This window comes from Citrus clementina, unplaced genomic scaffold, assembly GCF_000493195.1.
Source record: "Citrus clementina cultivar Clemenules unplaced genomic scaffold, Citrus_clementina_v1.0 scaffold_4, whole genome shotgun sequence".
NCBI classification, from domain to species: Eukaryota; Viridiplantae; Streptophyta; class Magnoliopsida; order Sapindales; family Rutaceae; genus Citrus; species Citrus x clementina.
In genome coordinates this window covers 18,475,203-18,499,722 of record NW_006262274.1, presented here as the reverse complement: position 1 = coordinate 18,499,722, position 24,520 = coordinate 18,475,203, and the positions used below count along the sequence as shown (strand labels likewise).

The 24,520-nt window shown below is 32.6% G+C and overlaps 2 protein-coding genes across 3 annotated transcripts; both read left to right on the top strand.

The window, feature by feature from the left end:
• The first annotated feature begins 6,001 nt into the window (after positions 1–6,001).
• Positions 6,002–15,973, top strand: LOC18044803 (alanine--tRNA ligase). Of its 2 annotated transcripts, none has more exons than XM_006437461.2 (22): positions 6,002–6,360; positions 6,457–6,695; positions 6,793–7,080; positions 7,214–7,366; positions 7,889–8,018; positions 9,536–9,632; positions 9,928–10,048; positions 10,584–10,643; positions 11,524–11,574; positions 11,657–11,752; positions 11,908–12,009; positions 12,419–12,541; positions 12,821–12,964; positions 13,057–13,128; positions 13,230–13,305; positions 13,849–13,991; positions 14,090–14,198; positions 14,280–14,467; positions 14,888–14,977; positions 15,109–15,288; positions 15,382–15,561; positions 15,697–15,973. In XM_006437461.2, the coding sequence occupies exons 1-22, from the start codon at positions 6,069–6,071 to the stop codon at positions 15,766–15,768; spliced, it is 3,006 nt and encodes a 1,001-aa protein (XP_006437524.1). In that variant the 5' UTR covers positions 6,002–6,068; the 3' UTR covers positions 15,769–15,973. The 2 variants fall into 2 exon arrangements, with proteins under 2 accessions (XP_006437524.1, XP_024042489.1); XM_024186721.1 differs by having other exon boundaries at positions 15,379–15,561.
• Positions 15,974–21,584: 5,611 nt separating this feature from the next.
• LOC112099166 (protein FAR1-RELATED SEQUENCE 2-like) lies at positions 21,585–22,331 on the top strand. The gene has a single exon (XM_024186276.1). The coding sequence runs from the start codon at positions 21,585–21,587 to the stop codon at positions 22,329–22,331; it is 747 nt and encodes a 248-aa protein (XP_024042044.1).
• The last annotated feature ends 2,189 nt before the right edge of the window (positions 22,332–24,520 follow it).

Sequence of the window (24,520 nt, the reverse complement as noted above, 5' to 3'; positions counted from 1 at the left end):
ACATAAGAACATGAATTTTATTAATTTTTTTGTTTAATGAATGTGCTAGTATAAATAGTTTTTGAAAAAAAAATATAGAATAATAGTTTACTATCATACCTTTTTAACAACATTGTGGAAGATTTGGTTATGTTTTTAGTTTCCTATATGTGAATAGGTTTTTCAATGACAAATTTTGAACGCATGCATCTTTAATTTTCTCCTTAATCTCTGCTATCTTCACCCTGAACTCATCTCCCTTTCCCATGGAAATTTTGACCACTTGATTTATTTTTGCTATTTTGAACATCTTTACCAGAAGAAGTCATATTTTCCTCCCATGGGTGTGATAGCATATGAGTTATAATGTTCAAGTGCTTAAACGACACTGCACATTTTTTGCACTAATGCATAAGTATCTAAATTGTTCCTATTTAGCTCACCAAGTTCATACCTGATATTGACAAGATTAAATGTCATTTGATCAATTTTTTCATTAAGCTTTGTCAATTCCTTCTTATGGTTGCAATTTCGAAAGTTTGCTTCACCCTTTCCATTTGTTTTTATGCTTTTATAGAGTTCTGCATCATTTTTTCTTTCCATTTACATTTTTATGTTAGTATTTAGTTAATCATGTAACATCAAGTATAAAATTATGAAACTAAACAAATAAAATATCAATAAATAAAACTGGAAATTTTAACTTCTATATTTTCATATTAGGGCTGTCTTTAATTTTTAGAATTTAAAGACCAACTTTTAAAATTCAATTGTAAAATATTCACATTGAATTGAATTTCCTCCTCAAAATAACATAAATTTGTAAAGTGTAACGGAAAAAACTCTTGGCGATGTATGCTTCCAAATGGATAATTTTCTTGAGCATTTTCAACATACTCAGTTATTTCTTTCCCAATATTATTCTAACAACTAAGAAGAATAATAAAATCTTTGAAATAAGTCAAATGAATTTGTCGAAACCAATATATCATCAAACAGAGACACACCAACTTGCCTAGTTGCCTCGCGAATTAATTAATCATACATGTTGTTTAGCACTGTAATAGTATAATCACATAATCTACGACGAAATATACTATCTATGCTTCTTATAATTAATGTCTATTAACAACAAGGTTATTATGATCTCTCTCTGGTGACAACAATACAACAAAAATGCAAGTGTCATTATATGTGTGTGTGTGTGTGATAAGCCAACATTAAAATCTTTCCTAAACTAAAAAGTTAGAAGAGTTAAATAATTAAAGGGATTCGCGGCTTGCATAAAAGTGGAACTCTAAATCTTTTGTTTACTTGGAGAAATTCAAACTAAAGCAAAATGTCAACATGGGCGACCAAGTAAATTTTCATTATCAAAAGATATAAAAAAGATAAAAAAAATCATGAAAGAATTTGCAAAGCCCCACACCTAATTAAGATTCGATATCTCACCTTATGTGTACCTTGCCTCATGGTTGCTCTAACCTCGGCTTTTTCTGTATGGCTAGCACTCTCCATGACCCCTTAGGAGCCTCTAAGTCGCCTAGTGTCTTTAGACACGTTAAAGAATGATTTTAAGCAGCATAGGACATGCCTTAAACCATGGCTACAAATACTCAAGGCAATAAACTGACAATACATTGAAAAACTAATTGTTATGTTATTAAAAAATATCTAGTTTGAAAATATGATTGAAATTCACAAGGATTCACTATAAAATCAATTGAAAAACAACTTACCGTAATACTTGTCAAGAATAACATATCGAATCTCTTTCATCTAATCATTAGGAAACTGAGATAGTCTTCAAGAATCCAATTGTAAATATATGAACGTGAGATATAAAGAGAGAGATTGTATTTTACCATATCTCTATTTTTTCTATTTTTAAATTTAAAATAACCTTTTTAACTGGTTTTTAATAGGTTAAAATATTTTTGAAATAATTAAAAATTTCAATAATTCTTACACTTTAATGCCATAAAAAAATTACGGCATCATAGAGGGACCTATAAAATTAATGCCACTGATTCTTTTTTCTCCCTTCATTTTTTTAAAGGGGTCAAACGATAATAAAACTCATTCATCCTTATAAAAAATTAAAAGATAATTCATTTTTAGATAATATTCTCATGAAACTAGTCTTCACAAATTTAAGGTTTCTAATAGTGTGTTTACTAATTAGTGATCGGAGTGGCGTGGAATCGGAATGAGGAATGAAAATTAAAATAAATTATTTACTTTAGCTGGGGAAATCAAAATTAGAATGAACTATACTGACATTGATGTATTTATTTTATCTTAGAATTTGAATGGATTGTTATAATTAACTAAACTAACCTTAGTTGATAATTGTCATTATTTATATAATAATAATAACAATGATGATGATGATTACTATTTATAATATTTATTATTATTATTATTATTATTATTATTATTATCAACAATAAATTTTTCATAATAATAATAATATATAAGACAAGATAAAATGAAAATTTTAAGATTTAAGTAGTAGTAATATGGTCAATTTATATAATGAAATTCCTATACTCATCTCCTCATGGGAATGAGATCTCTAGTATTCATTATCAATTTTAGGTGAAACCCATCACTTTAATTTTCATTCCACTTCTCATTAAAGTATGTAAACACATCATTCATATGCATGCCTTAATTTTTATTCTCACTCTCAATAAATAAACACATCGTAAATCCATAACGAGGTATGGATTCGTGCCCAAAATTACCATCCAACCCGTGAAGCAAAGGCTGCTGCTCCCTTCTTCCTCGGTGATGCCCAAGTACCTTTCCCTAAAGCCCGTCAACGAGAAAAGTTTTGCTTAAACCTCTCCCTCAATCTATTATTTATCTTGCACGTGAATGTATGAATTTTTTGTTTTTTGATTATAAATCCAAAGTTTGCTCATCTCTCGGTCTCTTTCATAGTTTCACCTATACAATTTATTTCCACAACTTAAAACATTATTTTTTTCCTTCGTTTATAGAAAGAGAAAATTTATGTTTTGATTTATTTATTTTTTGGAAGCTATTTTTTTGAATTTTTAGAGAGAGAAAATTAAAAGAGAAGAATATAAATATAAATATAAATATTAAGACTGCAAAACAAATTTAAGAAATAGAAAATTATAGACACTGAAAGATGTAATTATGTTTATTTAGAAAAAAAAGTAATATTTTTAGTATTATTAGGGCATAATTAAATATAAAAAAGGTGCTTAAGAGGATTTTGGAGGGAGCCAATAGTCCAACTATCATATTTATTTATTTATAATCGCATCATTTGATAATGTCATTTGCGCCCATCAAATAGTCAAACGCAAAAGCTGCTATTCTCTTCACTGTGAAAATGTGAACCCAAAAGCAACGGTCAAATTTAGTAAAAGGACCCCCGTGCAGAAATTTGCAAACACAAAGGATCTACTTTTTAGTTGATAAATAATATCTAATATATTTGATTTTTCGTCGGAAAAAAAGGACCTATACGTAAATTAGCCGATAAAAAATTCAGAGTACCATTTAAAAAAAAAAAAAAAAACACTCCCAGCGAAAGCAATTAAAGTATCATTTAATGGATATGGAAATTCGAACAAATGGATGGAATAAAGGCAATCTTCAAAAGCGGGGGTTTTTAATTAAATACCCTTTAATAGTTTCAAAATTATTTAAATACTCCCTCCCTTTTTTGTTTTTATGGATACCCTAACAAATGTGAGCAAAGTCGGAAATACCCTTAATGAATGCATCAAATTCACTCAATGAATTATCTTCATATTTCTTTCATCATTTCTTTCACCAAAATCTATTTTTGCTGCCGATTCTTTTAAAATCTCTTAGAATCTCTCAAAATCTCTCATAACTTCTTACACAAATACAATTATGTATTCATTTCTTTAACACCCACTCTTTCTTTAAAGGTGCATTGCTTATTAAACAACCCAATAAGGTATGTTAATGTTGTTGGGTTTTAAATTTTTTAATTTTTAGGAAAATTTAGAAATTTTCCTCACATTACAATGTTTTATTTTCACCATTTTTTCTTATACATAGAAATATATGCAATGTAGGTTGTTTAATTATTTTTTTCAGCAATATAACTTATTTATGGCGAAAATGTTTCGAGTCGTGCATTCTTTTGATACTGCGTACGTCATATAGTTAGTCATATAGGTCGTGTAAGTAATATAGTCGTGTAAGTAATATAGTCATGTAGGTCATGTAAGAAATATAGTCGTGTAGGTCATGTAAGAAATATAGTCGTGTAAGTAATATAGTCTTGTAGGTCGTGTAGTTACTTGTATATGAAATTTAATATTATTGTTTTTATTGTATCATCAGATATGGTTTTGGTATGTGTGCATATTCTCTTCAATGGTGAATGGATTGAGCAAAATGACGAGTATAAGTTCAAATGTTCAAAGGCTAAAGGGATAATGATACCACGATCGACAACATATGCCAAATTGGTGGAGAAGATAGCTGAAGTTATTGATATAGATACTTCGGAATTCGAAATCACAATGAAGTTCAAACTTAAGACATCTGATCTTATGCCACCAGTTACAATTCAAACCAATGATGATGTGGAATTTTTTTAGATTCCAATTTAATTTCACTTCTTTTTTTTAATAATTTTCATTGACATTTTCTGCATAGCAACAAATATAAATTCTTAGCACAAATTAAGTCTTTAAAGAACTAAATTAATCTAATGATTAATGGAAAAATTCGTGTAATTTTAAAGTCGTAATTAAACATATTACAGCCATTTAAAAAGTTTTTTTTTTTTTATCTTCAAAGTGCTTTCTTCCTCTGGCCAAGCATACAAGCATACATGAGGAATGCCTGCATATAATTAATCCATGAAATCAATTAAGAAAAAAAATATATCAACTATAGGAAATTAATGTAATGTTATACACATAAGAACACCATTCGCAATGATAAAATATTTTCACTCATAACTAGACATATCATGACTTAACATGGCTTATAATTGGAAATTAAGAATCTCTCTAACTAATGACATTTCACCAGGTAAATGTATATGCACCATTTCAATTTATTGTGAGCCTAATTAAACTAAATATAATGTGTAGATTCTATTGACAAAAAACAAAATGTGAAATTTAAGGTTGTGTAATTGTGTAATACAAGAAGATCGTGTAATTGTATAATACATGAAGGTCGTATAAACATGCAATACATGAAGGTCGTATAAACATGCAATACATGAAGGTCGTGTAAACGTGTAATACATAAAGGTCGTGTAATCGTGCAATACATGAAGATCGTGTAATCGTGCAACACATGAAGGTCGTGTAATACACAACCTTGAATTTTACATAACCTTACACGACCAAATCTTGTGTTACATAACAAAATTATAATTAGCACAATTCATTAATTTTTCACAATTTGCATGCAGCAAAACAACTAGAAATTTGTTTTCAAACATGTTATGAGAGACCCACAACTAATTAATCTATTTTTTCAATATAAAATCCTAACTTTTTATTTTTTTTCCCTTGAATATTAACAAGAAAACTAATTACATGGAATTACTTGTCTCAACTAGTTACATTCTGACAATTTTACAGTAAATGTTCAACTCTCTCCAGCGATTATGTAGTGACGAACTATGCTTCACTTTCTCAGTTGTGGCAGCTTCCCCTTCTCAGGCTTAGTTTGCTCGTGTTGAAGTTCGATTTACCATGTATGGAGAATGAATGTTTGTTTCGGTAGAGGTGATGCCGGTGAGGGAATTGTAGTGTTTGTTTGTTTGTTTGTTTGAGTTTGATAATGGAGGGAATTGCAGCAGATGAGTGTTTGTTTGCTTCAGTAGAGAAGGGAGATGAGCTGTCCGTTGAGTTGAAATGTTTTAAAATGAAGATAGCTTAGTAATTTCCTATCAATCTTTAAAGTGTATCGATGAAAATTTTGGCAAAAATAGATTTGAGGGTATTGTGATAAATTTTTAAGTATGGAGGTGTACCGGAGGCAATTGGCACTCAAAAGCGTGGTAGTAGCGTTGTAATTAAAACAAAAAAAAAAAGGATAAAAAATGAATGACAGGTCTGTTGCGTAAAACTGAAACGGCATCTTTTGTGGCGACGGCTAGGGTTTTGTTAAATCCATCCCTCACCCTCGCAGTCACAAATCACCATCACTCGTTAATTTCTCGTTTCTCAGCTTCAGCCGTAGCAGCCATGCCAGGCGCTGATCCTCAAGTGGTGGAGTGGCCGGCGACCAAAGTACGAGACACTTTTTTCAAATTCTTCGAAGATAAGAACCATGTCAACTGGAAATCCAGCCCCGTCGTGCCTGTCAATGACCCTACTCTCTTGTTCGCCAATGCCGGTATCATCAAATTTTGTGTTTCTTTATTCATTTATTTGCTCGTTTGAGGAGGTGTGTTGGGGGAGGAATTGAGAGTTTATTAATGAATTGACGCAGGGATGAATCAGTACAAGCCGATTTTTCTTGGAACCGCGGATCCGAATACTCAATTGAGTAAGCTGACGCGCGCGTGTAACACTCAGAAGTGTATACGCGCCGGTGGTAAGCATAATGATTTAGACGATGTGGGGAAGGACACTTATCACCACACCTTCTTTGAGATGCTTGGTAACTGGTCTTTTGGTGATTATTTTAAGAACGAAGCTATTGAATGGGCTTGGGAGTTGCTTACCAAGGTATTTAGTTACTTAAATTGATTAAGTAATTATTGAAGTAATTCAGTTGTATTATTTCTTTAATTTTATTTATTTTTGCTTGTTTGTTGATTTTTAGGTTTATAGGTTACCGGCTGATAGACTTTATGCTACTTATTTTGGCGGTGATGAGAAAGCTGGGCTTGCACCTGATAATGAAGCTAGAGACATTTGGCTCAAGTTTTTACCAGCTTCGCGTGTACTGCCTTTCGGTTGTAAGGATAATTTCTGGGAGATGGGTGATACTGGTCCTTGTGGTCCTTGCAGTGAAATACACTACGACAGAACTGGTAACCGGGATGCTGCTTCATTGGTTAATAATGACGATCCTACTTGCATTGAGATATGGAACATTGTGTTTATTCAGGTATTATATTTGCAATCATGTATGTTGAATTCTGCTGACATGGCAAGATAGGATGAAATTTGCATATAGTATGATGAACTGCTTGACTGTTGATTGATAATGTTGGTTTTCGTTAAATTGCTGTTCTGACCAGTTCAACCGGGAAAGTGATGGTTCTCTAAAGCCTCTCCCTGCCAAGCACGTTGACACTGGGTTGGGTTTTGAAAGATTAACTTCTATATTACAGAACAAGATGAGCAACTATGATACTGATGTGTTCATGCCCATCTTTGATGCTATTCAACAAGTAAGATGACGGTCTTTCATATTTCTTTTGCTATATCTTACCCAATTTCAGTGTTTTAGTTGTTAACATTTTCAATATACCAAAAGCTTCCCCCAGAAATACTAATATACCTGTAAATAACTTCATTTTTATCTTGTTCTGTAGTTCTTTTCCATAATTGTATTATATTCATCTAAAACTATGTTTGGACTGAATGTGCAATCCTGAACGCAAATGCCCTCAGGGAAAAGAACTCAGGATTTTCTGGTGCTGTATATTTGTCTGGTTTCTTTTTGGTTAGCATGGATACTATTGATGCTTGAATAACTAAAATACTCTTGCAGTTGTTAATTTTTGAACATAGTCATGTCCATAAATTTAGATGATCCTTGTAAATAGGTGTCGAATTTGAATAGCTTGTAGGTGTCGAATTTGAATAGCTTGATGGTGTGAAGTGCCTTTTTTCCCCCCTTTCATTCTTTTTATACAGAATATCATATTGTCCCCTGGTATATAATTATCTTCTGTTCTCCTTTCTGCTAGGCAACTGGGGCCCGGCCATATTCTGGAAAAGTTGGAGCAGATGATGCAGACAAAGTTGATATGGCCTATAGGGTTGTCGCTGACCACATTAGAACTCTCTCGTTTGCCATTGCTGATGGTTCTTGCCCAGGTAGAAATTTGAAATTGAAGAGTTTGTGTCTGTGCGTATCTGTCTCTAGCTGTTCTTTTAGTATTTTCATTGAGGCCAGCAGTGCTTTTTCTTACTCTTTAAACCAAAGCGCCAATTCACTTTAATGTGATGTGCATGCTTGCTATTCAGTTCCCAGAAAAATCTCCACTTTGAAGTGGTCTTTGAGTTCTTTCTGGGTTCTAGTTTCTGAAATTGGCATGCAGCTTCGTTGAATATAAAACATTTTCGAGAGTTAATTTTGTTGAATGTAAAACATTTTTAAGAGTAAATTGGGCTTTTTGCATAGAACCTTATTTTGTTGTGATGATTCATCCTAATCTAGTTGAGTGGCTCTCATTCTTTTGAATGATTAATGTGCTCATAGTAGCAAAGAGAAGAATGAGTTCACTTTACTAACTCTTTCAGTTGTTTTTCAATGGGACATCAATATTGATGGCTTCTATACCATTGAATTTTTGTTTTGATGCACCGGCTATCATTTTTTAGTATCTTTCTCTGCATGGTTTTTTGGGACTTGCTAGCTGTACACACTTGGCCCTGTTAAAATCTGTAGATTTTGAGAGGTTACTTTTACCTATGTTATGAGAAATACTTGCTTGCTATTCAGTTCCCAGAAAAATCTCCACTTTGAAGTGGTCTTTGAGTTCTTTCTGGGTTCTAGTTTCTGAAATTGGCATGCAGCTTCGTTGAATATAAAACATTTTCGAGAGTTAATTTTGTTGAATGTAAAACATTTTTAAGAGTAAATTGGGCTTTTTGCATAGAACCTTATTTTGTTGTGATGATTCATCCTAATCTAGTTGAGTGGCTCTCATTCTTTTGAATGATTAATGTGCTCATAGTAGCAAAGAGAAGAATGAGTTCACTTTACTAACTCTTTCAGTTGTTTTTCAATGGGACATCAATATTGATGGCTTCTATACCATTGAATTTTTGTTTTGATGCACCGGCTATCATTTTTTAGTATCTTTCTCTGCATGGTTTTTTGGGACTTGCTAGCTGTACACACTTGGCCCTGTTAAAATCTGTAGATTTTGAGAGGTTACTTTTACCTATGTTATGAGAAATACTGGATGTGTGACTAAGTCAAATGTTTTGCATTTGGGCACATTCTGTAGTACTATAACACTTTCCTCACCCAAATGGGTATTTTTTTAATTGTCTTTCTTGCATTATGACATGAACTTGATGTCTATAGCTTTTGTTGCAACATAACTGAGAAATTAAAATACGTACTTATATTTTTTCTTGCGACAGGAGATATTTGAAAGCATCTCATATACATTTATTTTGCTTTGGAATGCTCTGATCATTGTTCTCTGAGTTGCTGATTCTTTTCAATATATCCATTTTCTTCTTTCATGGTGTTCAGCTTCATAAGTATATATACACTCTGCGTATATGTGTTTTCATATTTCCCGAATCATTCAGTGTTTTGCTGGATGTTTATCTGCTATTTTCCCATGTAACTTGTGATATTTACGTTTGCTTTAAAGGCAATGAGGGCCGTGAATATGTTCTAAGGCGTATTCTTCGTCGAGCTGTACGATATGGAAGCGAGGTCCTAAAAGCCCAAGATGGATTTTTCAATGGGTAGGCATGACCAACATATGTTATGCTATATTACATTATATTATGTACATAAGTTTGGTAATTTTTGCGCCTAAGAGCCACACCAGTCACATTCCTTAAGTAATATCTTAAGTTCATTATTTAATTTTTCACCATTTTTCTTCTGGTACTTGTTGAGTTTGTCTTCCATTCTACTATATTATTTCTGAACATTTAAGGTGAGATATGGAAAATTGACGAACCATCCACTATTTTGGCTTGTTGGCCCATACGCTTTGTTGCCTGTAACTTGTTGCCCATTATTGGTTGAATTCAGGCTTGTAAATATCGTGGTGAAAGTTATGGGTGATGTTTTTCCTGAGCTGAAGCAACGTGAAGCTCACATACGGGAGATCATTGCGGCTGAGGAAGCAAGTTTTGGCAAAACTTTGCTTAAAGTAAGTCTGATTATTATTAATTCCATAACCCCTTAAAATTTTTTATATTGATTAATAATCTCTTAAATCAACAAAATGTTATGATTTAAAGAAATTAGATTAGTTTGCACTTCATTTCCTCCCATCCTAATTGATAGATTTTTTCCAGACTATTCTGTATGATAATGGGGGGAAAAATTATGAGTTTCTTGGGTTTATCCAATGATAACTTCTAATTGCTACTTTATACAGGCTAGCTTTTGAAATTAAATTCTGAAAAGTTAACTGGTATTTAGATTTAACTCATCATCATTTGTTATGATGTGAAGTATTGTTATCTCATTGCTCTTTTATTTCTGACTGTTCTACGGCACTAAAGATATGGGAAAGTTGTGTCTGGCGTAATTATGGGTTTTGTTATGTTAGAATGTATCAACTTCTTGCTGAGACTATGTTGAACTTTGGAATAATTTTCAATCAGTTGCATTGCTTCTTTGTGTGAATAGTATTATAAACCATCCTTTTGCAGACTGATTGATCCTGAATTTTCATTCAGGGAATTGAGAAATTTAAGAAGGCTGCTCAGGATGTTCAAGGGAAAGTTTTGAGTGGGCAGGCAAGTATAATCTAATTTCTTTTAGCATTGTTACTTTATCTTGATTAATGCTTGACTTAGTTATAATCTAGATTAATGCTCGACTTAGTTACTGATACGAGTACTTTTCTCCAGCACTAATATGATTCTGTATTTGTTATAAATCAAGCATACAACAACAGTCTTTGATTTATCACTTGCCTGAGATTATTGTGGTTTTGCTGTCACTTTTTGATGAGGAGATGGCTTTTTCTTAAAATTGGGATTGAGATGGCTTTGTCTTAAAATTGGGATTGATGTCCTCTCTTTGAAATAGTTCCCCAAGTTGCTTTGTACATTTTTTCTCTGGTGTACATATTTGAAATTACTCAATGACATGGTTGAGCTGGCAGTGGAACTTTTGACATAAATCAGATCTTCCCACTTTGTCCCCTAACTTGCTTCCTTTCTTTATGAACTGTTTTTATGTATTCAACAATTAAGACAAATGTTTGCTCATTTGGTGTTGAACTTGAAAGTTAGAGATGATGAGTCTATAAAGAGTCTATCTTATATGCTGAAGGTGAGTTCAACATCTCAAAATGCTGCAACAGAAAATTATATTTCTTCTTCACCTTCTACTTGAATAAGATAATTGTACTATGGAAAAGAGAATTGGGTGGTATACTGGTTTTCATGGGGTGTTTATATTCAAATCAAATAAGACAAAATTAGTGGAGAAAGAGATGAACATATGCAAAAGGTGCACAGACCATCTTTGAATTTGGAAAAGATGAGTCTTTAATCGTCACATGGTAAATGAAAATCAAGATACATTTTGTATTTAGGATGGGAGGTAGCATCCCAGCTTTCTTTTTCTTTGTTCATCTTCTAACTTCTTTTTTTTTCCTTATGGTTGCAGGATGCATTTATCTTGTGGGATACATATGGATTCCCTTTAGATTTGACTCAGGTACATGGAGAGCTTTGTTCCTTTTGTTCTAAATATAGACAAACTTGTGTCTGCCTCTTAATTTTTTTCCCCTCCATGCCAGTTAATGGCGGAAGAAAGAGGCTTACTAGTTGACATTGAGGGTTTCAACAATGCTATGGATGAGGCACGGGAAAGATCGAGGAGTGCACAAAATAAGGTATCATATGGGTTCACTTTGTTTTTTCAGTATTATGTCTGTCATAGTTGTTACATACTAGATTTATTTCCCAAGTAATTGGACAAATGTTACAATAACATGAAGAAGGAAATAAGAAATTTTCAACTTTTTTGTGCTGATATCGATTTCTTCAGCAAGCTGGTGGTGCTATTGTCATGGATGCTGATGCCACTGCTGCATTGCATAAGAGAGGAGTTTTGGCAACAGATGATTCCTTCAAATTTTTTTGGTTTCAGGTAAACATACAAGTTGTTATCAGATATCTCTTTGAGAAACTTTAAATATGGTGTTTTCAAGTTGGTAGAATGGGGCAGCTACATTTTTTCCTGGAGTTTGGATTAGGAAGGAAGGATTTGTCCCTTTTCACTGTGCATATAGGATATACAAACTAGAAAAAATCGGAGTTAGGTTTTGTATCTCATGCATCATGGTTTCTTTCTTCTTCCTTTTTTTAAAGACAAGTTTAAAGTTAACATAGTATCCTGTATGGTTCTCATTCTTCAGTGTCTAAACTGTTGCAATATATTGTCCTTTGTTCCAGTAATGTAAGACAAACTAAGTTGGTATTGTTATTCATTGCCCCTTTTGCAATTGGATTACTGCATGTTTCATTGAAGTTATTAATCTTGCACCTTGGCATTTCAGGACCATAAAAGTGTAATAAAAGCTATTTACACTGGTTCAGAGTTCATAGAAAGTGTTGTTCCCGGCAATGAAGTCGGTATCGTTTTGGAGTCTTCCAGTTTCTACGCTGAGCAAGGTGGTCAGGTACTGACATTTATATGATTTAAGTTTGCTAGTATAACCTATTACAGTAACAACGTCAGATGCAATTCAGAGATACAGGGAGTTCACTTGCTTCAGATGATTTTAACTATTAGAAAATTTGTTTTCGAAAATAAAATGATTTTTAAATTAAATTATTCAGTCTAATGGTAGCAGTTCAGTTCATGTAAATTGAGTTTCTTCTATTGGCGTTTTTCTTCTTTCCCACCTTCCTGTTGCTGTAAGGCATTATGCATTAAACATAGTCTTTTATGGCTGTAGATTTTTGATGAGGGATTTATTGAAGGCCTCTTTGGCTCATTCTATGTACGTAATGTTCAAATTTATGGAGGGTTTGTTATTCATATTGGTTCTCTTACGGAAGGGGCTGGCAGATTTTCTGTCGGTGAGGAAGTAATTTGTAAGGTAAGCTCAGCAGTTTTACAATCTTCTTTTGTAAGTTTATTTCTCCATTTTCTCTTTTTTTGTAACTCTTTTATGTGCTTTTATACCCGCAGGTTGACTATGATAGGAGAAAGCTTATTGCCCCTAATCATACCTGCACACATATGTTGAACTTTGCTCTTAGGGTATGTCTAGGTGCCAGTGATTGTGAACTCGTAAGAATTTTATAATCATTATCTGAATATCAGTTTCTACATGTTCTCAGAAGTTTTCAATATGACTGTAGGAAGTACTTGGTGATCACGTCGATCAGAAAGGGTCCGTTGTTCTTCCTGAAAAGTTAAGATTCGACTTTTCTCATGGTAAGGTTTATCAATTGAGTGTTTGCAATGTAGTCTAGCTTTAGTATAAGGGATAATGGAGAAGTGGGAGATTACTGAAGTAAGTAGTTACTGCAAATAGCATGGTAGATAGAGGTGTGAAGAGTAAGAAAGAATATTGATGAATAAGGTAATTTGGGCTTTTTAAAGAAGAAAGAGCACACGAACTCAATATAATCAATAAATACCAAATCATGACCTGATAACTCGATCTAGACAAGACAATTTTACTGAAATATTTGTTAGGTGAAACACTACTGATCTGATACAATTTTTTGCCCCTGCATGTAAAACTAAGAGCAACTCAAAAATAAATATTATAAATTAAAAAGTTATTTTACCCCAAACATATGGTGGATCAGGTTTCTGAATCATTGGAATTGTGCATCAATAGAGGGTGCACAAATGCCTTATGCAGTGAAAAACTTAAGATGGAAAATTTAAATAAGAGCAAATTCATTTTCAAAATGGCTGCACCTGGTACATTTTGCAGAATATTTTAAATTTCTGTTTAATTTTGAATAGGCAAACCAGTTGATCCTGAGCATTTAAGAAGAATTGAATCAATTGTAAACGAGCAGATAAAAGCTGAATTAGATGTGTTTTCAAAGGAGGCAACACTTGCTGAAGCCAAGCGCATCAATGGGTTGCGAGCTGTTTTTGGAGAAGTAAGCTGGGCTGCTTTTGTCAACTTTATTCTCTGCTCTGTGTTTGTACATAAAATATCAAAACCTATTCTGTAACATCATCTCTGTTTCTGGTGCAGGTTTATCCTGATCCTGTTAGAGTAGTTGCAATTGGTCGGAAGGTTGAGGATCTATTGGCTGATCCAGAAAATAAAGAATGGTTGTCAATTTCAGCAGAACTATGCGGAGGTCAGTATGTTGCAATCATCTGTTCCCATTTATGGAGTCTTGCTTTGAATTGTTTATTGAAGTTTTAATGGACACTTTTAGGAACCCATTTATCAAATACCCGAGAAGCTGAAGCATTTGCTCTTTTATCTGAGGAGGGTATTGCTAAAGGAATTAGAAGGATAACTGCTGTTACAACTGGGTTGGCTTATAAGGCATTTGAAGCAGCATGTTCGCTTGAGAAGGAAGTAGATGATGCATCAAAAATAGAAGGAAGCTTGCTGGAAAAGGTCTGTTCATCTTGCTATTTCTCTCTCTCACTCTGGCTTTATATGCAGTAATATCATACCATTAGCTTTTTATTCATGTTATTTCACATATGCATGATACCCCAGTGTTTCAGGGAGTATGGATACTTTTTTCTTTCTTGTTTTATGCTTGATTGTTTGATGCTTGCCAACCTTTTCCATCTTGGAGATCTATAGAATTGGTTAATTAGAGTATATCTATAGTTATGGGCTGTAAACATGTTAGCTCCATGATTTTTAACAAATGTTTCCTGAACTTGCTTCCTGAATGCCAACAAGATGAATGTATAAATTGATTTTGATTTTGATTTTAAAAATGTGTTTCCTGGCTTCAAACTATAAGCTAAAAGAGAGTGTGTACATATCCAACTGCTGTTCTTTCTGAATGCTGTTATTGTTCAGACAGTGGCTTCTTTAAAGAGTAAAGTGGATGGAGCAGCAATTCCAGCACCCAAGAAAGCTGATATCAGGGCTAAGATTGCGTTACTTCAGGTATTTTAGATTGCTAGGTTAAACAAGACGTTGCATCGTAGAACCTTTTATTTTTTTGACAGACTGCACTCTTCTTAGTCCCGATTGGGTATCTGTTTTTCTGGATTGTATTGAATTGTTTTATTTTATAGAATCAAGTGAGGAAGGCGCAAAAGAAGGTTGCCGAAGAAAATCTTCAGAAAGCTGTCAAGGTGGCAACTGAGACGGCTGAAGCTGCTGCTTCAAATGGAAAACCCTTCTGCATCTCTCGTGTTGAGGTTGGATTGGACGCAGCTGCAGTTCGTGAGGCAGTTCTGAAAGTCATAGAGCAGGTGTGGATAGTACTATTTTGCTTCTATTTAAATATCTGCTTGCTATGGACAAGTACAGAAGGAAATTATACCAGTGCTGGTGTTTATTGACAGGGCATGCCGGTCATGGTCTTCAGTACCGATGAAACCACGAATAAGGCTGTCGTATGTGCAGGTGTACCAGAGAAATCAGACCAGAGCAAACAGTTGGAGGTGTCAGAGTGGTTGACAGCAGCTTTGCAGCCACTGAAAGGGAGGTGTGGTAAAGGTAAAGGAGGTCTTGCTTCTGGACAGGTTAGTGGGTTTTACATGGGTTACAAGTATAAGCTTCCTAAATCCTGTATTTTGTGCTTACTAGTTTCATATCTACTTCAAAAATCTTCGTAGTTCACTTATTTATCTACTTTTATCGTTAAAATATAATTGCAGGGAACAGATGCGGCCCAAGTGACCCCGGCCATGGATTTGGCAGCAGAATTTGCGGCAATGAAATTGAGGTGACCAAAGGATTTTTAAGTTTGTCTTTCCAGAAATATGATGTTGCTGCTCGTCATGAACATCTACTGAAGTATTATTGAAACATGAAAGGAAACAGAAGAATATAGGAAAATGATTAGGGTGTTTATATCAGCCAGGAAATTAAAAAGCAATTGCTACTGAACATTATTATACTGTATACATCATTGTTGATCATCTATCTATTTAGGGCCCGTTTGGTATCGTTTTTGGGCTAGTGTTTTCATTTTCATTTTCGGAGTACTGATGTAATACATGTTTGGTGGGCTGAATCCAAAAACAAATTACAAAATAAGAAATCCAAATCTACTTTTTATGACTAGCAAAGCAAAAACATGTTTAACATGTTCTCTACTTATTATAAAGTCAAACTCAAAAACAAATCAAAAAACAAAAGCCAACAAAAAATTTCGTTCACGAATTTCCTGATCTACTCACAACGAAGCGGACTCACGGTGCTCTCTCTACCTCCTTTCTTGATCTGCTCACAACGAAACTCTCTCTCTCCCTCTCCTTATCTTCGCCGATCTACACACAACAGCAAGCTTTCTGTCCTTTTCTCTCCAGATCTGCTCTCTCTCTATGTGCCCATCTCGGTTGATGCACTTCATCTCCGGTGCCGCTGCTGCTTCATCTCCGTCGCCGCTAGTGCGCCATCTCGCCGCAACCACTGCTGCTCCATCCAACTACCTCGATTGCTTTTGCCCTCTCGGCTCCATCTTTGTTATGTGAGTTGCTAATATTTTTCTTTTTTAAGGCTTGCATACAATCGAATTTGCTATCCATTGGGTTTTAATTTGCTTGGGAAAATGGTGAATGTTGAGAATCTTTGTGTTTGCTAGTAGTTTTTTGTATCATTCCCCTTCTTTCTTATATTTAATAATTATTTTCTATTTGGTAAATATGATTTTGTTGGCATGAGATTGATTAAGTTGGTGTTAGTATAAGAACATTGTCCAGTTTACTTGGATGTTGGCAAACTGCTACCGTGAATTATATTCGATGGGTAGTTATTTTTTAAAATGTGAATTAATTTTTTTTAAATGTGGTTTGCTGTTTTGTTGCCGATACACATGTTCCGTTTGTTCTGTCACTCCATGAATACCATTTTGACATGAATTTGTGTTATTAAAAAAAGAAAATGATTTAGGTGTGTTAGCTTTTTTGCTCAGCCAAGTTGGAAAGATCAATATGTTGGCCTGGGAATTGTCATCAGAAATCATAAGGGAGAATTTGCAGCTGCTGCTGTAAAGAAATCCAGTTTTAATGGCAATGTAGCAATCTGCAGAAGCTGAGACAGTTAATTGGGGTCTGGAAATTGTAAAAAATGCAGCATGTGTCCCTCTAATTGTAGAGTCTAATTGCAGCTTCTATGTGGCATGACTACACACGTAATGCATAATGTCTACCATGTAATTTTTTATAATTATTTTGTTTAAATTATGTGTTGTAATATATATCTTAATTATAATGTAAAAACAATGACAATGTAATTTTTTTTTATTGATGCTAAAACTAAAATTTATCATCATGTAATTTTTTATAATAATTTTGTTTAAATTATTATGGTATATTTGTGTATGTATTAGTTAAACAATTATTTTGTAACAATAAACATGACTTAAATGCTTAGTCGAAATTATTTTTGATTTATCTCCAGCAAGTGTCGCAGAGATGAATGCTACAAGAGATGGAATTGCAGCTTTTATGTGGCATGATTACATACGTAATGTATAATGTGTATCATGTAGTTTTTTTATAATTATTTTGTTTAAATCATGTGTTGTAATATAGATCTTAATTATATAGTGTAAAAACAATGACAATGTCAAACTTCTTTTTAATTAATGTTAATTCTTAAACTTTATTATCATGTAATTTTTTATATTAAATTTGGTTAAATTATTTTGTTGTATTTGTGTGTATTAGCTAAATAATTATTTTATGACTATAAATATAATGTAAATGATTAGTAAAAACTGTTTTTGAAAAAAGCATTACCAAACGCATATTCTCTGTTTTTATCATTTTTAACTGTGTCTACCAAACGCATATTACTGTTTTCAGTTTTAAAATATAGGATACAGAAAATGATACCAGACGCATATTTAAATTCGAAATACAGTAACTGCAAAATACCATTTTTATTTTCGTTTTTATTCTCAGAAAATACAGATTCAAAAACAATACCAAACAGGCCCTTAGATTGCTGTTGGACATTCTTGTTTTCCTCTTTTCCTGGGCCCTTTTCTTTTCATTTTCTTTCTGGGTTTTTGTCCACGGGAAGATCAGAGAGATTTCTTTTGGTATTTAACCGGCGGAAGTCAGAATGCTTGAATCAATATGAAACTGAGTACTTGGTTTTTTGTAGTGTTCGATTGCCTTTTTAAGCAATCATTTCTGGGATTGTAAATGAAAGAAATTGACAGTTTGAAAGGTTAAAATTTTAATGGATGATTATATCAGTTTTTTAATGTTTTAATAAAATACTTATTAAATAATCATTTGAATTAGTTATCTTTACCTATTAAACAATCGTTTGAATGAGTTATCTTTATAAATTTATGGTATTGGTGGTGTGTGGCGTGCTAAACAATAATGATGAGGAAATATTCATTTGATGGGGGAACGGAATGAACTCTACAATGCGCGACCATATTACCAAAGTAAAGAGATAAAAATACAATCAAAATCGATTAATTTTGCTCAATTATATTAAAAACTTATCCATTAATTAAAAAAATAAAATTCTGCCACATTTCATTCAAAAATTAAAGGTACATTTTATGAAGAAAACTAATATATGGGCGTGTGATGTTTTGTTTGTAAAAGTTAGGGGATGGATATGTGTTTTTGGCTGACTTTTATGGGATCGGACTAAATCAAGAAAGGTGAGGGCTATTATTTTGACTTAATTTTTTCCTTAAAATTTTGAACAAAATTTGGGCTATAAATTTTAAGCAATTCAATATTTGGTAAAGTTTTCCGTGGGTGGTGATTTATGCTCACACCCACTTGGACACTCGATTATTTATTTTTCAATTAAAAGTTATGTAAAATCAAATATTGCTTTCATTAATTTGTGTGTATTAAAAAATCACAATAACTATTCTTTCATAATTAGGTTATTTTAACTTAAAATTTTGATTATAGATTGCAAATAATCTACTAGTAAATCTGGAAAATTAAAATAATATTTAATAATAATTATTCATCCACTATTAAATCAATAAAAATTACTCAAAATTCGTTTTAAGAAATGAAATAAAAAATTTAAGTTAAAATAGTCTATTCATTATAATATTATTAAACATAAAAGAAAATAGGCAGTAAAACTACCGAATGATAACTCGACTATCGGAGCATCCAAAGTGCATCAGGGCCAGTGGCCACGCCACGCACGCCAAATATTGGATAATATGGTATAATAAATAGAGTTCTGCTATTTGAACTCTGCGACGACAAAGGGACGACAAAAAAATTGGCACGTCAATGTCTGTTGCTTAAACTGCACTCACCAGCTTTTGTCTATTACTTTTTTCATTTAAAAAATAAAATAATCAAAAGAAAAAAAGAAAAGTAACGAAAAGAGATTACTTTTTTACAATCATCTTTAGTCTCTCTCCATCTCTCACCTCTCATTTACTCAATGTGAACCATCTGCATTTAGGAAGGAAAAATCAGTTCCGTCTCTACATCTCACTTATCACAAGGAAGAAGTTAGATCTAGATCTACAAACAGAGGTCTTGATAAAATTGGTACTGATTAATTGGTAAGTTGGTGACTCTCACTACATTCAAATAAAATTTTTATTGTGTTCTATATATTTAAATGGTTAGAATATTTAATTTAAATTATAAAAATTCATAGATTTTTGCTTTTTATATATTTAAATTGTTATGAATTGTTATTTTTTTAATTTAAATGGCTGGAAATAATGGAATAGATTATAATAATTTCTTAATGTGTTTTATATATGTTAGGATTTTTTAAATTTAAATGGTTGGAAATAATGAAATAAATTATAACAATTTCTGAATGTGTTTTATATATGTTAGGATTTTTCTTAATTTAAATGGCTGTAAATAATGGAATAAATTATAACAATTTCTAAATGTGTTTTATATATGTTAGGATTTTTTTAATTTAAATTGCTGAAAATAATGGAATAAATTATAACAATTTCTGGATGTGTTTTATATATTTAAGTTGTTAGGATTTTATAATTTAAATTGTTGGAGATAATGGAATAAATTATAACAATTTGTAGATGTGTTTTATATATTTAAATTGTTAGGAATTTTCATTACTGGACAAAATGTTATATAAGTTTCTTAATACAAATGTTAATTATTTTGTAGAAATGGAGTATTTGGAAAATGAGCATGCATTTGAAGAGTTGCAAGAAACAAGAGCTAACGATGTAAATGAAATTGTGGAACCGAACAAATGTGAGCCAGCTCTTAGAATGTTATTTGATAATCATGAAGAAATGTTTGCATTTTACAAAGCTTATGGTAAAGAAGAGGGGTTTCCTGTGAAGGTTTGAAGTACTAAGAAGGGGACCGATGGAATTGTAAAAGATGCAACATTTCTATGTGGGCGTATCGGCAAGTCAGAAAGTAAATCTGCTAATGCATTGAAGTCAAAACCGAATGTGAAAAATGGTTGTGATGCAAAAATTGGAGGTTGTCTAAATGAAGATGGAAAATGGGTTCTTCGAACTTTAAATCTTCAACACAACCATGGATTGAGTCCAGACAAAGCTAGGTATTTCCCATGCAATCGCAGAATTAGTGCAAGCGCTAAAAAGCGAATTGAAATGAATGATTGTGTAGGAATTAGAATTGCCCAAAATTTCAATTCTATTGTTGTTGGAGCTGGTGGGTATGAAAATGTGTCATTCTTAGAAAAAGATTGTAGAAGTTTTGTTGACAAAACAAGGCGATTACAGCTTGAGGAAGGAGATGCTATGGCGCTTTTAAAGTACTTCCAGAAAAAGCAAACAGAATGTAATGGATTTTTTTTTAGCATTGATTTGGATGAAGAGGATCGATTAAAGAATGTGTTTTGGGCAGATTCGCGGAGTAGGCAGCTTACAAATATTTTGGAGATGTCATCACATTTGACACTACATATCTGACTAACGAGTATGACATGCCATTCGCGCCCTTTGTTGGAGTTAATCACCATGGACAATCTATTTTTGTTGGGATGCTGATTGATTTCACGCGAGGATACGGAGACATTTACGTGGTTATTTGAGGCGTGGCTATCATGCATGTCTGATTTTCCTCCCATTGGTATCATTACAGATCAAGACAGGGCAATGCAAAAGGCAATTGAAAATGTTTTTCCTACTATTAGGCATCGATGATGTTTATGGCACATAATGAAGAAGGTGCATGAGAAGTTAGGGGCTTTTAAACAACGTGAAAGTATTATATCTTTCCTACTTTCTGCTGTTTATGATTCACTGAGTTCTGATGCGTTTGAGGAAGCTTGGCATTACATGATTACAAAATATGATTTATGGGATAATGATTTGTTAAATAATTTGTACGAGTAGAGGCATTGTTGGGTCCCATGCTATTTAAAAGGCTATTTTTGGGCAGGAATGTCAACAACTCAGCGAAGTGAAAGTATGAATGCATTTTTTGATGGATTTGTTAACTTAAAAACAAATCTGAAACAGTTTGTAAAACAATATGAAAATGCATTGAGGAGGAAAGTTGAATTAGAATGACAAGCAGATGCCAAGTGTTTTAGTAAAAGGACACCATGCGTATCAAGATATGAGATGGAGAGGCAAGTTGAAGAAGTGTACACCATTTCCAAGTTTAAAGAATTTCAAGAAGAATTGACTGCTCTGATGTATTGTGATATCTTGGATTCTGTGGGATCAATATATCAAATAATTGAATTATTTGGGCAAGGTCGGAGAGGCTTCTTTGAGGTTGTTTTTGAAGAAGCTGAGTGTGAAGTTAATTGTATATGTTCAAAATTCCAGTTTATGGGGATTCTTTGCAGGCATGCCCTTGCAGTGCTGATACGTAACTTAGTTGAATTTCTTCTAGAAAGATACATTTTATCAAGGTGGAGGAAAGATGTGAGGAGATGTTATAGTAAGCTGAAAGTTTGTTATGGTGTGCAGAATTTGACCATCCAGCAAGAAAGATATGAAAAAATGTGTAACGCTTTCAATGAGGTTGCAGACATAGCCTCCGATGATGAAAATAGCTATAAAACGGTGTTGGATTGGATTGAGAAAGCAATAAAAGATCTGCCCAAGCAAATTCGCTGTGAAAGTGTGGGAAAAACTAATACTGGTGGAGCAAGTTGTAGCAGCAACAAACAAATTAACAGTGAGAGTGTGGAAAGAACTGTTATTGGCGAAGTAAGTTGTAGCAGCAACAGTGTTCAACTTGCACTGAATGATCCAGTAGTGACACGTCATAAAGGCCCTCCACCTTGCCTAAGGAAAGAATCTTCGATTCGTAAGAAATCCGTTCAAAAGAACAAGTTCGCACAAAAAAATAAGGTATGATTAAAAATAAAGATCTATTTTCTAATTAATTTGGTCTTAGTTTAATTGTCTTTAATAATTTTATAGGATTTACAAGAAAATGCCCCATCATCTTATCATGTGCCTAATGAAATCTCCACACAAGGGAGGAACATAGCTACGATAAATTTTGTGAATTTTTTTCTTTTAAAATTTTTTTTTATTTCGAGGATATGTAATTAAGTATAAGATTGTGCATATATAGACACTATAAGAAGGAAGTATTATTTACGAAAATCTCACCCAATGCGGCACTATGGGCTATTATAATGTAAGAATTAAATTATTTAAATTTTTGTTTTAAAATTTTTATATGAATTTTACATATATTTTATTATTTGATTAAGTACCTATGTACCAATCCCAATTCGGTGGAAGCAACATTTATCAGCCATTTCCTTATAATTGGCACACAATAAGTTGTTGTTTACAAGTCGTTAATGAATACATATATTTTAATATTTCTATAATGTAATATGATGTTTATTTTTAGGGGTGGGCACGGTTCGGTTCGGTTCGGTTCGGTTTGGTTAGAAATTAAGTAGAACCGATTTAAATCGGTTATTTTATAAAATGAACCGAATAAGAACCGAACTCAATAAGAACCGAACTCAAACGATTCTTTTCAGATCGGTTTGATTCGGTTCGGTTTTTTCGGTTCTGGGCTTATTGGGCCTATTTTGAATTTTTAAAATTTTAGCCCATTGGGCCTTCATGAATGTAATAATTTTTTTCAACAATTAATTTATCCTAATTTTATTACAAATATTAACAATAAATACAAAGTATTCAAAACACATTTTATCACAATATCTTACTAACTATTAATAAGATATTCCCAAAATATGAAATATTAAAATTTCAAAATACATAACGAAACTCCAATACTCCATTTATATAAACATAATCATAATGTTATAAAGAGAAATAACACATGTTTGATTTGAATAAATTCAAAAAATAATTCGGTTTTTCGGTTCGGTTTTTCGATTCAGCTAAGTGAACCGAATACCGAACTGACATTTCGATTTTTTTTACAAACGATATATTCTGTTTTTTTAAAAAATAAAAACCGAACCGAATTAGAAAAAACCGTCGATTCGGTTCGGTTTTTTTAAGACTACGGTTTTTTTGCCCATCCCTATTTATTTTTATGTATTATAGCAACCAGTCCCACCGTATACTTCGCAGTTGCATTATTCTTCTTCTTCGATGACTTATCAAGGATCTCAAAGTGAGAATTTCCAACAATTACTACAGCAGCAGCAGCGTAATGAAGATAACAATGATGATACTTGACTTGTATTTTAGCTTTAAATTGTAGTGATGAAATAATGTTGTGTTAAATTGAACTTTAAAATTTTAAAATTATGTTAGATTTGACTTTAAATCTTTGAAATTGTAGTAATGGAATAATGTTTTGTGTTGAATTGAACTTAAAATTTTTGAAATTATGTTAGATTTGTTTAATGTTGTCCACTTGCAATTTGTTTGCTCACACTGTCATGAAGTGATATTGTATAGGCACCGATGGTTTTGTAGTGAGTGCAAATATTTCCAGCTATGTGAAAGGTAATAATTCTTCCTCTTAAATTTTGTTTTCATACTCATGTCCACGTCTTTAATTGAACTGTTCTTTCTACTTTTATACTTATGTCCATGCCTTTCTTCAGGTTCTCAATTCTGTTTAAGTTATCAAATCTAATCATCTTCAATTTATCACTGTTTCAATTCTTGTATCCTTTTGCAAATGCAAAGCTAATGTGTGATACAATATTAATATAAATTGGAGGCTTTGTTTTCACTAGTAGATAACAGAGGCCCTATGCATAGAATTAAAATTCACTTAAAGAGCCATGTTGCACAAATGTGTGCAAGGACATAATTTTACAAAATTACTTTTCTTATGTTACAAAATTCATATCTCATATGTATAGGGTCTAGAGGAAAACAATTCATACACAACAATCATTTTATTTAAATTATTTAAATTTATACATAATACAGGGTACAATTTCATTTATGTAAAATACATATAGCAACGATTATCCCTAAAATACAACATACAATGGATAATATAGACATAATAATACAATCATTTCTGCCTTTATCAGTTTGCACAGCTTTGTTGCATGTAGGCACTTCAGTTTGCAGCCCCTTTTCGAGTGTTT